The sequence below is a fragment of the Tauraco erythrolophus genome, chromosome 21 (assembly GCF_009769465.1).
Source record: "Tauraco erythrolophus isolate bTauEry1 chromosome 21, bTauEry1.pri, whole genome shotgun sequence".
Classification (NCBI taxonomy): Eukaryota; Metazoa; Chordata; class Aves; order Musophagiformes; family Musophagidae; genus Tauraco; species Tauraco erythrolophus.
This window is the reverse complement of record NC_141485.1, coordinates 1,850,775-1,868,194: the sequence shown is the minus strand read 5'-3', so window position 1 is coordinate 1,868,194 and position 17,420 is coordinate 1,850,775. Positions and strand designations below refer to the sequence as shown.

At 53.7% G+C, this 17,420-nt stretch overlaps 2 protein-coding genes across 9 annotated transcripts in view; one reads left to right on the top strand and one right to left on the bottom strand.

The window, feature by feature from the left end:
* The first annotated feature begins 8,989 nt into the window (after positions 1 to 8,989).
* DUSP14 (dual specificity phosphatase 14) lies at positions 8,990 to 9,586 on the top strand. Its single transcript, XM_009989528.2, has one exon. It carries the CDS (start codon positions 8,990 to 8,992, stop codon positions 9,584 to 9,586), a length of 597 nt encoding a protein of 198 aa, XP_009987830.2.
* A 6,833-nt stretch (positions 9,587 to 16,419) lies between these two features.
* Positions 16,420 to 17,420, bottom strand: part of SYNRG (synergin gamma) — a 39,892-nt gene continuing 38,891 nt past the window's right edge. For all 8 annotated transcript variants that reach the window (XM_086624563.1, XM_086624566.1, XM_086624567.1 and 5 more), the window contains one exon: positions 16,420 to 16,891. In XM_086624563.1, coding sequence (XP_086480689.1) covers positions 16,760 to 16,891 — 132 coding nt within the window. In that variant the 3' untranslated portion in view covers positions 16,420 to 16,759. The remainder of the gene's footprint in view (positions 16,892 to 17,420) is intronic.

The following is a 17,420-nucleotide window of genomic DNA, read 5'->3' as shown; positions in this document are numbered from 1 at the left end:
TACTTGGACTGATGAGACAATTTTCTCCTCCATCAACATCCCACCGCGCAGCGCGGAGGGTGGCTGCGGGTCCCTTCCCCTTGGGGGGAGGCTGAGCAGCGGCTCACAGGGGCAGGAGTCCCAGTTTGCAAAGGAAATTTGAATCTGCTCAGTGCCCCGTCTGCGGGGCAAAACCCAATTTCCCCAAGCCTGGAGCAGCCAGAGGACGGGGAGGTGAGAGGCGCTGGCCCTGCGCTGCCGATGCGGGAAGCGTTTGCTACCATGTGTAAACTTGATTTCCAACTAATTGATTAAAATTGGCCTCCCTTCCTGTTACCCTAAGCAACCCCATCGATGTGCTCAGAAGGTGACCTCATTCCTTACAGCTGCTGCAGGCGGGTGGCTGGGCACAGCCGACCAGCCCGTTCCCATCCTGCCTTTTCGCTGCTCTCCCTTCCTGCTTTTACTGCCCCTGTGCCCAACCGCTGCCTGGCCTTGGGAAGCGTGGGCAGCCCCTGCTTGGCTGCCTGCAGGGGATTCCGTCAGTGTGGGAATGTCACGGTCAGGTTTCCTGGGGGGGAGCAGGCTTTGAGACCCTCCTGGAGAAGCGGGGCTGCGTTCAGAGCATGCATCAGTTGGCAGCGCCCCTGGAAAAGGTCCGGGCAAGCGCCAGCATGGAAGCACCGGACAGTTTCCAGGGCACGTTGCAGTGAATTTGCAGCTGCCTTTGATTTTATGGGTTTTGAGGTGGGCTGGCAGGGATGGGGCAGAGCCCAGAGCTGCCACATAAGCACGAGGCACAGGCCCCGGCAGCACCGACTCGGGTGAGCCCTGCAGTGCCAGCTGAGCAGCCCTGGTCCCAGCAGGGTCACACGCACGAGCAAACACACCAGGTCCCGGTGTTTTGCTCAACTAATAAGGAAGAGATTGTGTCCCTCCTGTTGGCTGTGACTGCGCAGGGCACAGCCCCGGGAAAAACAAGGCTCCATCTTGCAGCACCCCGGGAGCCAGAGCCAGGCACGGGTCTGCTCCCCGAGCGTGCGCCAGCTCCCCTCCATCTGCACCCCGCCAGGGTCGCACACAAGGAGCAGGGGAGCTTTTCTCAACCCCACTTGCAATCCAGACACCGTTGGCTGGCACTGAAAGAAGCCATAGCGCTGCGGAACAGATGCCATCTCCACTCGGGGGTCCAGACCAGCCCCTGGTGCTCAGCTGAGTACAGAACTGATGCTGCCCACAACTGTAGGATCCCGTTTAAGGCTTAATTCTGGTTTTTAAAGAGTGTTTCTTGCACCCCACTGGAGTTTTTAAGTAAGATGTGGATGGCCACACTACTGGCTTGTAGCAGGGCCCCGCAGCGAGCCCCGTGTCCCCGCGGCTCTCTCCGAGCGATTGGCACACAGAGTGTGGCGTGTTAGAGCCAGCCAGGAGCCAGTGGCTCCAAAATAACAGACACCGCTTTAAAAAGAAAAGTGGTTTGTTTTTCTTGCATAAAATCCTCTCGCTGGTTGCCGAGGGAAGCTTGTCCCCAGAGCAGAGCAGCTATATCCTGCACGAGTTTATAAACACCAGCGTGCTCGAGGTTGCACCCGTGCCCCGTCTCGCCCAGTCCTTGCCGCCGCGCGCCAGCCGGCAGCTCTCCCCGTGGCGAGGGGTTTTGCTCACAGCTGGCAGGATCCAGCTGTCAAGTGGCAGGGAAGCAGCCCTGCCTCTTCCCGCTGGCACAGCAGCGAGGAGGGGGTGGCTGCGTGGCACGGAGCCCGCAGCGTGCCCGTGGGCAGGCTCTGCTGCCTCGCCGGGGAAATAGTGGCACCATGCATAAAGGCTCCGCGGAGCTGCCTGCCCCTGCCTGGGAGAGGCATCAGGCAGCCAGGGCCAACAGGCCAAGTGGCATCCTCAGAGCCTTCCAAAAACCTCACCACCCATTATTTTTTCTTCTGCTCCTTTGTGCTGGAAAATAAAAATAAATCGGGGAGCCGGAGTGAGGAGGGGCTGAGGGTCTGGTAGAGCACCGCTAGACATTTAGGAGCTCAGAGCTCCTCAGCTGGGCACAGTGGGCTGATTTACAGCCAGCTGTGAGGCACACCCTGATGCTGCCCTGTGCATTTTGCAATTGCTCGTTAACCCTTCACTTTTGCTCCGTGTATTAACCTCAGCAAGCCCGGTTGCAGAGTGAGGCTTGGTGGTGCGACGCGCCTGCAGAGCGAGCAGAGACCGGCTGCACGAGCCAGGATGCTGCTCCTGGGCTGCGGGAGGCAGCTGGGTGAGGCTGGCACAGCCCTGGCCTTACCCACGCCAACCCGGCACACCAGGAATGGCATCGGTGCCCATGGAAGGGAGACGAGCCGTGACACAGGAGCGTCTGCTGTCACCACTCCAAGGCAACGTCACAGCAGGCTGGGCCAGGCTCGCTGGGGTTCGTCAGCCCTGCAGCCTCAGGAGCTGGCTCGGGTCATGGGAGCAGCCCGGATCGCAGGGATGTGGAGGAGGCAGTGCCACGCCGTGGGAAACAGGACTTGGTGCTCCTGGGCTGAACGTGTCTGATCTGGGATTGCGGAGCAGGGATAAGCCGGGGAGGTTTTGCAGCCGTACCCCAGGAGTTCCCTGTGTAAAGGGGAGTCGTGCCTGAAACGCACCGCGACGCCCTCGGGAAGTCACCGGTGTGTTCTTGCGAGCGCGGGAGACCCAGTTGTGCCGGGTGCTGTACGAGCAGCCAGGCCTGCTCGGAGCTTCGGGCAGACAGATTATTGTCTTGATTTAACATCTGACAGCTTCTCCCTGCGCTCGCCAGAGAGGGTAACCCAGGCTGCAAGCAGGGATCAGTCAGGGCACCCTCTGTCGCAGCACAAATCACCCCACCATCCCCTCCTGCTTCTCTTTCCTTCTTTTCCGCCTCAAAAACCAAACCACTCGTCCCATCCGTTGCGAGGATGCGCTGATGGCTCCGAACCACGTGCCCGAGAGGAGCCCGGGACAGCCTCAGGAGCTCACCCACGGCAGCCAAAGGCAGGAAAGCAAAGACCCAGCAGAGCAAAGAGCTGCGGTGGCACCGGGAGAGGCAGGGCTGCCGACGGCCTCGCGCCCGCTTCCAACCCCCGTGGACTCGGCGCAAGCAAGACCCCACCCTGAGAACGGCCTGAAATTTATTCCAAATGCTGTTCTCCGAGACCATTTCTGAAGCAATTTGCTGTTCAGCCTGGCCAGGAAGGGCCCTGAGCGGGCTCGTTCGTTCAGCGCCTGCAATATTGACTCTTCTCTTTACTGCAGCATTAGAGAGCATTTGTCATCTCCAAAATGAATAACTTTCCCTCTCCTGGGAAGGGGGAGAAGGCTCGCTTCAGTCCTGACATTTCACACACCCAGCCCACAAACCTGCTTCGAATCCCAGATGATGCTCTGGGAACAAAACCAGGGGCTTCATCAGCAGAGCACCTCGGCCTCCCCTGGCTCCAAACTCGCCCAGTGCCCCCCGGGCACTCCGCACCCCTCTGCGGACACCGTGCGCAGCCGCAGCCCTCCTGGCGGCATTAGGGCAGGAGGAGCGGAACGGCTGCCGGAGAGCCGGGGGGGCCAGCCGTCCCTGCCCACCCGGTGAGCTGGCTACCGAGCCACGCACACGGCTGCAGAATTCCGTGTGGTCCAGGGGCAGGAGGGCCCGGCAGAAGCTCTCACCTGTGCCAGGTACCAGCTACGTGGCCGTGTTACTGACACAACCCAGCACAAGCCACAAGTCTTACTCCAGCCCCTCGGGAGCAAGCCACAGCCTCTGCTCTCAAGCCAGAGGAGCCTTTAAAAAAAGAAAATAAAAAAAAAACACCCCAAAAAAATCAGGGAAAACCACCCTGCAGCACTAGAATAGGAAACCAGAAGCTCGGAGTTGCCAACTTATTGTCTAAAAACCAACAAGCAAGGCTCTCCCCTCCTGCCCTAGGGATCACAGTGCGTTTAACTAACATCTGCCTGCTTGCCTCTGTCTTTGGAGCCTTCAGAGGTGTTTTCAAGCCTTTCTCGGGAGGTCCAGGAACAAGGAATGCTTTCCTGTGGGAATTTGAGCCTTTGTTAGCAGGACCACATTCCAGGGAACGAAAGCAAGAGAAACAAACTCCAGCTATCACAAGATTTGGAAGCACACAGCCATAAGCATTGCCAGCAGCAACCTTTGTGAGGGACTGGAACCGATACACAAACCATTACAGCAGTGTTTTGTGTTGCTTTTGGAACCCCCTTGCTGGGAAACGCAGCCCAGGTGGGATCCGACCTGGAGTCAAACTGGTCACACACCACTGGGCTGCACGGGAGCAGCGACCACGGGAGAGCTCCTGCCCCTTCTCCCGACAGACCCAACGGCAGGTGAACGGCACAGCTCAGCCTCGAGGTACAGCAGAAACACACGCGGTGCCCCGTACGGACCGGCCGGACGTACCTGAGCAGCACAGCTGGGAGCAGTGGGTCTGCGGGACAAGGTCCTGGCGGCGGTGGGTGCTGGAGATGAACCCCTTCACTGTAACCTCACACCCAAGGACAGCTCTGGCTGGGAGCAGTGTGGAAAAGACCTGGAGGCTTTGAAGCCCAGAGTCATCTCCAGGCTGTAATTACCCACTTACTTCCCCCACCCCTCATTATGCAGATGAGAGAAATGGCAGAACCCACCAATCTGCTGGGGAGGGAGGAGGCTGTGCTGGTCCCACCCCTGTGTCACCAGGGCCAGGGACACCCTGCCACCCCTGGGACCCCTGCCACCGTGGGGCCCAGCGAGATGAGCACGTGGCTGTGGCAGCTGGTCTCTGTGCATGGGGAAGACCAAGGCAGAGCCGAGGAAGAGGCTTGCTGTAGGTCAGAGCTGTTACAAGATTAATTATCCATTAATTGGAGTCAGCTCAGCAAACGAGGATGTGGTAGCAGGAACACCTGGTCACTACCAGCCCACCACCGAAGGACCACGCTGCACCCTCTGGGAATGAAACCACCACCACAGCCCGTCTCCATCCGACGGCGGCTTTCGGCTGCTCCTTTCCCAGTGCTGACCCCTCGGCACGACTCCCAGCACCATCCTGCAGCCTGGGCATCGCGCCGGGGAGCACCCACGGCCCCTTGGCAGGGCGACGTGCTGCAACGAGCCAGCTGCGACGGGCTTCAGCACCCCGGGGACGCCGGCTGCAGGCTGTGCGACCACCCCAGCCTGCACGACCACGCAGGAGCTCCAACCAGGAAGAAAGAGGAGGAGATGTGCAGTTTTTTTTTCACGTGAGATGGTGCAAACTGGCTGTATGGGTGCAGCTCTCCCCATCTCTGTGCCAGGCTGAACAAGGCAGAGCTGGACCCGTGGCACCTCTCCCTGTGCCCGTGCCAGGAGCCCGTTTGCAGCTGTGCTGGCCCATTCTGCCACTGTCCCTGGCAGGTACCGCAGGTGGCACAGCCGGGGCTGGGCTCTGCGGGTGCCTCGCTTGAGCTTCAGCTGTTTTTCTCCTCTTTTTGCACGCAGCAATGGCTGGGAAGAGGCTTTTCACTCTTTTCCTCTCTCTCTGCCCCAGCACAATGACGGGAACTCCTGCACGAAGAGCAACGGTGCTGGATTACAGCGGGGACACGGCAGGATAACCCGGCTGTGCTGAGGGAGGCAGATGGAGTTTCACGGGAGCGGAGCGGCAGACTTTAGGGAAACCTTTGTCTGGAGCTGGCTGGGGCCAGGCAGGCGGTTGCGAGAAGGTGCAGCTACCAGGACTGGCATCTGCCAGCCCGGCGGTAGCTCCTCATCGTCAGCCGAAGGCGCCGTGCCCGGCGCGCAGCCTCTGCCATCTGAGGCCCTTTCCGTCTGCAGCTCCCCGCGCGCCAGCAGCTGCTCAGCCCGGCGCGCGTGGGCAGCGGCACCGCGGCTTCGGCACCTGCCGGAGACGGCACATCGCAGTCGGTGGCATCCCAGCCAGCTCCTGCTGCCAGCGCCGCGAAACATGCCCTGCGTGCCCGTCCCCCGGCATCTGCTCCTGCCACGGCCATCTCGGCTACTGGTGTTGGGTCTGAGGGAGCACAGCAGCCTTATCTCTCGCTTGTGGCATGAGCTCCTCTCCGAAACATTAACTCCTCCTGGATGGGAGCTGCTCTGGCTGGAGCAGCGGCCGTGCTGCCATTCGGAGCCCCGGGGCAGTGGCGTGTAACTGGGATGCGGGACGGTGGGCACCCACCTGCGTTCCCAGCGTTCCCAAAATCCACCCCATTCCCCCACTGCTGCTGCCGGAGGTGGGACAGACAGACACCTCCCTTGCACTGCTCCGCTCTTCCCAGGTGAGCAGCGTGGCTGGCAGCAGGAAGCCCATCGTCTGACTGCCTGTCCCGCTCTGCCGCCATGCGATGCCGTCTCGGGTGGCTGCTCGGGAGCGGGCTGCACGCGGCGCACAGGCGGTTTGCTGCCAGCCCGGCAGCGTTGGCAGAGCGAGCCGAGCCTGTCACATGCAAATGTCAGGATAAGTTGCTGCCTGCAAACGGGAACCACCTTATAGAAAGCAGCAAAGCCCTTCCCGCAGCGCTCCCAGTCTCCCTGGGGAGCAGTCGGAGCACAGGGGGAGCAGCGTGGCCGTGGGGTGGGCAGGGCAGGCGAGCGTGCTCAACCCCAGGCAGCGTGTCAGGGTCCCGCTGGGGCAGAGATCTGGGTGCCCTGGTCTGTGGGAGCGAGGCACGGATGCTGCTGCCCTGCTCCCAGCAGGGCCAAGGCACCAGCAGGCCTTCGGCAGCAAGCGGGGCGACATGCCATGGCACCCGCCAGACTCTCCGCTGGCATGAGGAGGGCACATGGAGCAGCCGACAGCCCCTGGCTGTGGCCCCACGGTGCCAGAGGCGGATGGATGAGCTCCAGGGAGGGTCTGCCGTGCCCAGAGCCGTGCTCAGGCATTGCTCCTGCTCTCCCGTGGCCCAGCAGCGTTTCCCAGCAGGCAGCTGCTTCACCTGCACTCTCAAGAGTCTTGGTGACAGCTACAGGAGATGTTAGAGCAAATTAATTACTTAAACTATTATATTTTTTTCAAATCATGACTTCTGTGCCAGCCTCAGATTCCTCTGGGTCCGCCGAGATTCTGAGCGCTGTGTTGGCAGCCGTCGGTGACATTACGCCATCGGCAGCAAGTGCCTTCCCGAGGCCTTTGTCTCTCCCTGTGGAGCTGTGGTCCTCTCTTCTGGTCCTCGGACAACACCTGAACTGGGTGGCTTACGCCTGCCTCAGCAGGGGGGGCTGCCCGGTGTCCCAGTTGGGTCCGGCACACATCCCAGTAAACCCCACGCTCTCTTCTCTCCCCAGCTCAGCGTTGGACACGCTCTATGAGACATCCCAGCTCCAGCAGCCCACAGCGTCCGTGTGCCGGCCGGTGATCCGGAGCAGGACAGTTCGTTACCGAGTGTAAATGCCTGAATCCTTTGCCTTGCCAGTCGAGAGCAGGGATTTCCCCTCCTCAAAGGACTTTATTCCTTTGAAAACCGTGCCTTTCCTTGCCGCTCCAGCTGGGTGGCTGCGGTGGGGGTGTCCGCAGGGGAAGCCGAGCGCTCGCAGCTGCGGCAAAAATCTTCTTGTTGGGGCATGAACTCTTGCAGCGCCGGCACGTTGGGCCCGTGGCTGCAGGAGCTGCTCCAGCAGCTGCCAGCAGGGAACGAGCCACAGAGGAGCTGCGTTATGCTCATTAAGTTACCGTACCGCAGAGCCGTGCCAAAAATCCGCTGGCAGCGTTGCCAGCCGCTGCCAAGCCCTGCGGGTGTTTCCCGGGGCGCGGGATGGAGGCGGATGGCTGCAGCGCTGCGCCAGGGCCGGGGAAGCTGCAGTCGGGGTCTCTCAGCCTGTCGAGGATGCTCTGACCCAGCGGGTTCGCTGCTGGAGGGACAGACACCCTCTCACCCGAGGTGCTGAGCACCCCCTGATCCCCTCCGTGCGAAGCCCGGGGACACTTTGGTGGGCTCAGATGGACCTGGGCAGAGCAGGGACTCCCGGCCCGTGCTGACCAGAGCCTCTCCCATGTCATGTCTCCAGCTGGAGACTGCAAACCTAAAAGGGACTTGCAAATTATTAATGCTCTGGGGCTCATCCCCTTGCTTGTGGCTTCTCCACTGGCTTTGGAGAAGTCCTGAAGGAGTGGGGGAAAGAAAAGTGGGGGTCCTTGCTGGGGAGCCCAGCAGAGGGAGGTGGGAACGCGTGGCTCGCGCGGGCGAAGCCGAGCCTTTGCGGAGCGTGTCTTTCTCCGAAGCGTTCGTCAGTCACTAAAGCAGCAGGAAAAGAGCCTCCCTTGTCCCAGCCTCTGCTTCAGTGTGACTCTCAGCTTCTGACATAACCAGGTCACTCTTTCCACACTTCCCCAGCCTAGATGGGAGCCGATTACCGACCTGGATGGACGTGACTCACTGCCTTTTCTAATGAGCAACTTTCCTCTGTGTATGCGCTTTGGCGGGGCCTTGCATACACCTAAAAAAGGAGAAGGGTGGCACTGGGGAGAGGGCAGGGTGATCTAAATCCCTGGCATCTGCATCCAGCCCCAGTGAGCTGTTTCTCACCATCCCCTTGGACTCCGGCCAGTTGTGAAGTTGCTGCTTTTGAGCGTGGAAAAGGCGTAGCTCATCTTCCACGCGCTAATCCGGGTGAAACGCTGTCCAGGCCCACGGGTAGGCTGCCCAAACCCTCGACGAGTAATTGGAGCTAATTAAGCTGGGAGACTTTTTTTGTTAATATCTGTCCGGGCAATGCCTGGGGGCCCCACGGTAATGAGCACCATGCAAACCCAGAACCACCTTGCCCCGCGGAGGTTTGCCAGCAGGAGGTTGCCCAGGCCACAGCGGGGTGAGTTGGGTTTCCCTGTTCTCCTGCGTAGACGTGGTCTCCTCGGACAGCTGCCCCGCTCATGTGGCGTTGCTTGTGTTTTGCAGTGAGTGAGCGGAGGAAGCTCTTGCTGTCCTAGCACCACCAGGCCAGACAATCCTTCCCTTGGCTGAAGATCCCGCTGGATCTCTTCCCATAATGGAAGCGTGAGTGCCAAGATCCTCCATGACCTCCAGAAGCCACAACTCCTTACCGAGAACTCTCATGGCTCCACGAATGCTTTCTGAAGGTGCCCTTGGGGGCATCGCCCAAATCACCCCCTCGCTGTACCTGAGCCGGGGCAGCGTCGCCTCCAACCGGCACCTGCTCCTCTCCCGGGGAATCACCTGCATCATCAACGCCACCATCGAGATTCCCAATTTCAACTGGCCCCAGTTTGAATACGTGAAAGTGCCTTTGGCTGACATGCCCAACGCCCCCATTTCCCTGTACTTCGACAGCGTCGCCGACAAGATCAACAGCGTGGCGCGGAAGCACGGGGCCACCTTAGTCCATTGTGCCGCGGGCGTGAGCAGGTCGGCCACCCTCTGCATCGCCTACCTGATGAAGTACCACAAGGTGACCCTCTTTGAGGCATACAACTGGGTCAAATCAAGACGCCCCGTTATACGCCCCAACGTGGGCTTCTGGAGGCAACTGATAGACTACGAGAGGAAGCTCTTTGGGAAGACGACGGTTAAAATGGTACAGACACCATATGGCATCATCCCAGACGTTTATGAGCGAGAGAGGAGACCCCTGATGCCTTACTGGGGAATTTAATGTGACTGCAGACAGGAAGCACAACAGAAGGGACACGCTGTTCTGAGTCGACCAGACTGGAGACATCCCCTTCTCCTTCTACAGCCAACTTTGGTTCTTTACCATACAGCAGAACCTCAACTAATTCTCACCTCACTAACCTGCAAGGCCAACGATTCCCTTCAAAGCATTTTCTCTCGACAGGGATTCCCCCATCTGCATTTCTCTGGTTTAGCAGAATGAGGTCTCCTTATCAGTTTCTTCCTTTCGTAAAGCCTCCCTCCCTTTTTCAGTCGGTTTATGAGTATCCTCCGAGGAAAGGCCCAAAAGGCACTTGGCAGAGTTAATGAATAAAGTGCGCTTTGTGATGCGGTAGCCTGGATATTTCGTTACTAGCTTGTTTGCTTCCTTGCAAAATCCTGTAGCGGCTTAGGGAGCGGCACTAGCACAGAAGGAACGAGGTCCTACGCTAAGGCAGGGGGATTTTTCCAAGAGCCGGGAAGGCAGGTGTGCAGGGTCGTGGTGCTAGTGCTGGTGTTTTCTTTAACATCCGTAGTGACTCTCAGTATATAGTGTTTGAGATTTTTAGTCAGCTCTTAATCTGTATTAAAAGGTTAAAAAAAAGAAAAAAAAAATAAGAAAAAAAAAAAAAAAAAGAGTGAAGTCAGTCCGTGTCGGCCACAAGTCAAATAAAATTTGGATTATTCAAATCAAATAAATACAAGATCCTTTTTCACTCATTCCATGCCGGGGCGATAGTCCTGGAATACACTTACACTACTGAAAAGCGCTGGTGTTTTTTGTGAGTGGAAGGTAAACAGAGGTCTTGTCCAAACGTGGCTCAAGACAGAAGCGAGAGGTTAACCCTCTCCGCGCCGGACAGCCAAAGAAACGTTTAGGAGACTGCGTGTGCGTGGCCACCTTCCAGAGGGGCCGAGCTGTGTTTTCTAATATTCAGTCAACCAGTAAATTGGAAGTAGGTAAATCCGCTTGATTACTCAGCTCTAAGTATGGTCGTGATCTGCCTTAGCCCATTTCTAAATCACTTCATTATGTCCTCAAGGTTATGTTGCATTCTAGAATTCTGCGCAAAACGGCGATCTGTTCGACCTCCCGGACAAGGATGGCTTTACGGAGAAGGCTTTGCCTTGTTCTGCGTGTGACGAGAACGATTCCAGCCCGAGACGCGGGAGAAGCCTTCCCGGGGCGCTGCCTCCCGGCCGTCGCTCCCCTCCCCGCGGACGAAAAGGGACTGGTGTCGTCGAAGCGTAACTGGAACAGCAGGAGAGCAAGGCAAGTCCGTTCCTCGACGAGACATTAGTGTCCTCTGTTTCATCTCTGAAGGAGGAATACGCAGATTGCTGGATGCCGATAGCTATCCGACTTAAATGAGATTCTATACTTGTAAAAAAATAAAAATCAATAAAGATTAAATGAGAACATGTGTTGGTTTCCTGTTCAGAACCGTGCTAACGTACCTCAAGTAACAGCGAGAACATGGTGTCATTCTGAGGTTTTGAACAAATCCAGACTTCAGTCCCGAGAAAAACGCTGTGATCTGTTCCTGACACTCGGCTGATGGATTTTCATCAGTCCATCCAGGTGTCCCGCAATTCCTGAGCCTCATCACAAAAGCCAGGCAATTAATTTGACTGTTCCAAAATTTTTATCTTCCGAAGTCCTTGCTGAACAGCTGAGGCTTTAAGGAACAGCAGACACAGTTCAAGGTTTTCTCCAGACTGACCCACTGCGTGCGGACTGCAGCACCAGGAGGTTTCTGGTTTCCCAGACTAAAAGGCACTGGGGTGAAACACGGTTATCGCAGATACGGAACTGCGCTGACGGCCTCAGCCTCATTCCCATCAGGAGTAAAACCAGACCCAGTTGGAATCAAAGTCTAGATCGGAGTGAATTCGATACGGAGGCTTCATTCAGCTCCGACCCACAAGTCAGGTTTCAAACGTACCGCAGAGACGAGCGTTTTAACAGGGTGGGCAAATGCCACTCGCTTAAAGTTACTCACCAGGGGATGGAAACGGTGCTCGGTAATGTCCAGGCTCCGGTCAGAGGTCCAGCAGGGTCAGTGAGGACCACTAGGGAGTTCACAGATTTAAATTAGGCCCAGGGCCACTTTTTGGGGGGGGCTTGGTGGCACGTGGGCACGCGAGAGCGCCCCACGGCACGGAGTCACGAGGTTGGCCACGGCTTCAACTGCATCGATGCCAAACCTGCGCCCGGCGACACCGCTGTGAAATGAGTCACCGCAAATCCCTCAACGTCGCAAAGGCATCCAAAGCCCAGAAGACATCTCTTGGATGCACTTCCACGCAGCCCATTCCCCCTGCAAACCCGTCTTTTATCCGTTAGCCGGGATGCACTTAAAACTGTGCATGAAAAACCCAAACTACTTCACCACCGTTTTCTTCCAACAATACCAACACATGGATCCCGGTGTCCTTCAGCATCACGAGGACAAGGCGCATCCCCAGGTCTCCTCCTGCTTTTGCAGATGAGCAGGAATGAAGTTTTGGCCCACTGAAATAAAAGGTGAGTTTGGCCACCAGCTGCGTGCAGTTCCGGTTTCACGGTTGTGTCCTGGTTTCGGTGACAAACAAGACGTAGGAGACTGACTGTGCTTTTAAAAAACCACATTCTACTCATCTCACTATTTTTATCAGGAGTTAAACTGCAACGAGGGAAATGGTAAGTAAGAAAAGGGCCTTAGGGATTAAAAATCAAGACTAATCATCAGTCTGGAGATATTTTGAAAGCATGACATTTCAAAGGGGAAAAAAAATACTAAAAACTGAAATCTGCTTTCGAAATTAAACTTTACCTAAACATGGACTGTGTATAATTTAACAGTATTTTCTACATAAAAACTGGAAGGTAAAAATTCTCCATTTTGAATAATTATCTATACTTTATACACACGCAGCCCGTGTACCTACGGGAGAGGAAGATGGTAACGTTCAGCCAAGAAAGTATCAAGACTGACTTTTAAAGAAAAAGGAAAGTTGGACCCATTAAAAACATAATTGCCTAATAAAGCACATTAAGAAACACAGAATTCACCTGAAATACTCATTAGAGATTATCTCAAGGAGAAATCCAATGCTTTTAATACTTGTAGGTATTTCAAGTTCCTCTTGTGTTCGTTCCAACAAAAGATATTTCATGTGAGTGGTTTTTCCCCCTCAAAATCCAGTTTTTCAGGCATCCTCAAACCCATAGAAACCAAAGAGGAGTAAGTTATTTGGTGAGACATCTTTCAAACGCTCGCCACAGGGATGGTTTCACTCTTACAGCTTCACTATGTTTAAGGCCCTTTTGGCCAACCTTAAAGCAACATTTTTTTTCTAGCTGCGTCCTGGAACGAGCCACTTCACAGGTCGGTCAGATATGAAATGAGCTCTTTGTTGAGTACAAGGTTTGAATCTCAACAAAGGATTTATAAATCATTGCAAGAATCAAGGGAGTAAACAATGTACTAAAGCCAATTAATGACACTGATTCTCATTGGATGTAAAATACCAGCAGTGTCTCCAGCATCGCACAAACCGAAACAGCTCCAACTGCTAATCACAAAACAACTTCTAGAAGAGAAATACTGTTCACCCAGAGGGCAGAGTAAAGAATCACAATATAAAGAGAAGTTTTCTGACCACTTTTCTTCATAAAATTACGACATTTATATTTTAATATTGAGAACGCAAATTAAATACAGGTCCAGAGAGCAAAAACCAAAAGTCTTTCAGAAGAAGTAGTTTGTACAATAGCAGTTTTTATTGAAAAGGCAGTTTTTGTTTCAAATTTAATTAATCTCACCCACGGCTAGCTAGGAATTGGAGCATTCCTTGGGTTTTCCTGAGCTGCTTCTCAACGTTAGCTCGAACTTCACTATCACTATATCCTGCACGAATTTCAAGGAAGGAGCTGCTCAGAACAAACCCAGGTGGAGAGAAACTGCTGCCAGAGAGGAAATGCCAGTGGAATGGTCAAGTGCAGAACATAACAATTCCCACACCACAAATAACCTCCAAGCAGCTACAGCCGACACGGGTCAGCAAGGCTGGGGAGACACTCAAACCAAACCACGGCGCCGGACGGGCAGGGGAATTGGCTGGAGCAGCCCGGGTGCTCCCAGCACGGCCACCACCACGGGAGAGCTGCAACACACGAAGACAGCACAGAAGCACCGGGAGTACAACTGGGTAAAGTCATATATACATTAAATAACCAAGCAAATCATCTCTTGGAATTCCAAATATACACAGATATATAGAAAAAAATCACTTCCCATAGGTAATCCCAAGGCAGCTCCAGAGAACACGTATATTAAATAAAAAAAGAAAACTCTGTTTCGTGCTTTTTTTCCTAGCGAAACATACGTGCAGAAAAAGGAGTCACATTTCTGAAATTCCACACAACCAAAGGGAAAGGCAGCGCGTCCGTCAGCCTGGATGCAAAGGGAGCAGGGGAACGTCGTCTGCTACGACGCACCGTAGAAAATACCGTAACCTTGGATACAGCTTGCAGGGACACTGGGCTTCGGCTGGCAGTGCAGTATCTGAGAGGATGCTGAACGCAAGAGTGAGTCATTTTAATGACTAGGATATGGGAGATGATCCCCGTTGTGCAATGCCTTTATCCAGGGGATCTACACGCAAACGTTTGGTGTGTTCCCGTGACGGAAAGGTGTTCAGAACGCTTCCTGCTCGCCACGACGCAGCAGCACTGCCTGCCCTTCTGTAGGGAGCAGGCGAGCAGGAGTGTCCTACTTCAGTAAGCTCGGCTGCAATTGTAATTGTAAATGTCAATTCCTTGGTTTTATGGGACAAAAGACACGCTGGATGCATCTTGGAGAGGGAACTGACTGGCTTAACAAGTATGTTAACAAGGACAAGAAAAACATCACTGAAAAATGCTTTTATGACAACATAGCTGGTACTGTATTTGAAATACTGCTCGCCTTAAGTTTCACATTGTGGCCTCTTATTTGTGGCATTCTCCTCTTTTAATTATTAAAAAAAAAAATCCTATCTAGCTAAGTGTTCAGGAACGGTGGTGGAAACCCACGCTGACAATAAACTCCCTCCTCCCAACATGGCATTTGAGAAGCAACAGCCTTGGCGTCAGCCAGACACTCCAAAGCACTCGAGGATCCCCTTGCAAGCAGCAAGACGAGGCGTTTGCTCCGAGTCTGACAAGGCTGAAGTGCTCCTGTAATTCTGGATGCAAAAGCGAGCGCTGGCTCCCTGTGCTGAGCAGAGCCTCAACACCCCCGGGAATACTTGCACTGGTGATCCGGCCAGCAGCCCCCAGTTACGATGGAAAACAACGTACGTGGTCATAAGCTGGGGTGCTGACTGCTCTAACTATCTCACACCCAGTAAATGAAACAGAGAGCAAGCAATGAGGGACTGCCCTTTTTTTGGTAATTACTGGGCAACAGAAGGCAGGCAGTGACTGCCACACTACGGAAAATCTGCCACTTGCTGAGCGTGAGCCTGCGACTGGAGGCACACGTTGCTTATTTTATGAATGAGCTCATTTCAGGCAGCAGGAAGATTTATTTTAATTTGTGTAAATAGGAGGGCCAAACACCTAGCACTCGTTAGCCAAGATTGTTTCATTTGGTATAATTAATAGTTTAGTACAACTAAGCCTCTTTTTTTTTTTTTTTTAAATACAAAGCATCATTTTTCCTCCTTGTAATTTCAGCAAATAACCACTGCTCCATGTCAGCTACTTGTAATGGAGGCAAGATTAACCGGGAAAAGCTGTTGATATCTTCAGAGAGAAGGGAGATTTTCTAGAGATCTGAGAAACTTCAGTCAAAGAATTGAGCAGCAAGTTGCACCTGATGGATACACACCCCACTTCACTGCAGACTGAGTGAGACTGTATAGTGATGAGGCTCTTAAAATAATGCCATGAAGCTCCCACTAGGTTTAAAATTCTGTAACTGGTGCTACAGCTGATTGCACTGTCATCTGGATATTGTATCTGAAGGGAGAATCAGGTGCTTTAGGTAACATTTTGTGACAGTCTGTTATACTAACCTCCTCCTGTCCAGAGAGCTGGACTGCCATAAGCAATGACATGGCAGGCGTGCAAGCCCCTGCTTCAAAAAATAGCCTGAGACCCCCAACTTCCAGTGTTAAATCACACCCACCTGTAGCAGGAGCCAAGGGCCACCTTGTCTGGCCAGTTCTGAGTCAGAGAGGCACATTATTACAGACAGCACAACTTACACGCAGGCATCCCATCAGCAAAAGCCTACTAACATCCAAAAGAAGGTAAGAGGTACAGAGGGAGCAGACTCCCTGTATCAGTGGAGTCCGATTTCCAACAGTGATGCAGCTCCACAACCACCAAAGGGTCAGGTGAAACATCACAAATCACACCTGGAGGTCAGGGCAAGTCCAAGGAAGGAGTCTGGGTGGTATTCACAAAAGAGTAGGAAAGATTCCAAGTTTTAAAATCCGGCTGCCTCTACTAAAGAATCCAGATAAGAGAGGGAAAATTTCAACATTTTTTTCCAAGTCCTTATCCCCCAGTCCTAACCAGTGATGCACATGAACACAGTATAATTTACAATACAGAACAGTGGAAGCATAAATACACAACGGCTCTCTGCAGTCTCATTCCTTCTAAGTCAATAATTCATTTTGCCTTGAAAGACACTGTGACTCGTGCATTGTAATAGCATAGCAGCAAATATTTAAAGAAAAACACCATGGTCCATATACCAAAAACATGAAAGAAAAGATTTGTTTGCAAATACATACTTCAAGTACTTAAGTGGTCGCTTCCATGCAAATCAGCGTAGCATTTCAGTTTTCCTTGGAAGCTAGGTGCTGGCCTCTCTCAGAGGTTTGTGCACGTGGTTAGCAGAGTGGTTTGTTACAAAGACGGACCCGCTTTCATCTTGAGAAAGACTGAAATGCCGCATTTTTTGCCACACTACAATTTTCTCTGGTTATTTCTGAAACCTCGGCCGTTTCAAGCGAGATTCTTCGCGAGCGATTTGTGCGTGACGGTGGCTTTAACCCGTTACTGTACAAAAACCAAACCGCAACATTTCAAACACTAGCCACACCTCAAGCCTTCCCACTTACCCCATCACACAATTTACCCCCAGTGCCCTGCGTTATTAGACCCGACGCTCCGTCTTCAGCGCCACCGTTTTCAGAGCAGGTCCGGCAAAATGAGACCTGGAGGTTTTGGCTCCACGCAGTTGATCCAGAAATTTGCACAGCTTGCGTGGTACTGGTGCCCTCCGTACGCCAGCTTGAAGTTATCAGTTTCTGAGTTAAAGGCCTAAAAGAACAAGAATTGAAACGAGTGTGACGGTCTCAACTACTCCAGGATCTAGAAACTCGAGTGGAAAACGGATCCTGCCCAGGTGTTACCCCAGAATGGCACAGCATGGTAGGACCCTCTCACTCTGAGCAGACCACCCCGTAAACAACATCTTATTTTAGTCTGCAAAGTGTTTGCAGGTGGACAAAGCACCTGCTGGATACTTTGCCTGTTACACCCTGTATGAAGGGAGCCACCTGCTTAGCATGCTGTCTGCTCTGACACCTGGTGACTAACTCACCTTGCTTCATGCATCTCCCAGTTCTGCTACACATCCATACAAGACAAAAGCTTGTTCTGCCAGCCAGCAGATAGCTACGACATTTATTTCACTGGGTCAGGCTTTGCTGTGATTTAGGCAGGTGCGATTCTTGATATTAGTGTTATTTCAGGTTGAATTTGATCTACTTTCTTCTGTTAATTGAACTTGCTTTACAGTAGGAGCTGCTGAACAGAGCGTGTGAAGCCACGAGCAAGCTCAAAACAT

Coding starts and splice junctions, on each gene's coding strand:
- DUSP14 (XM_009989528.2), top strand. CDS start 8,990: ATGACCTCCAGAAGCCACAACTCCTTACCGAGAACTCTCATGGCTCCA.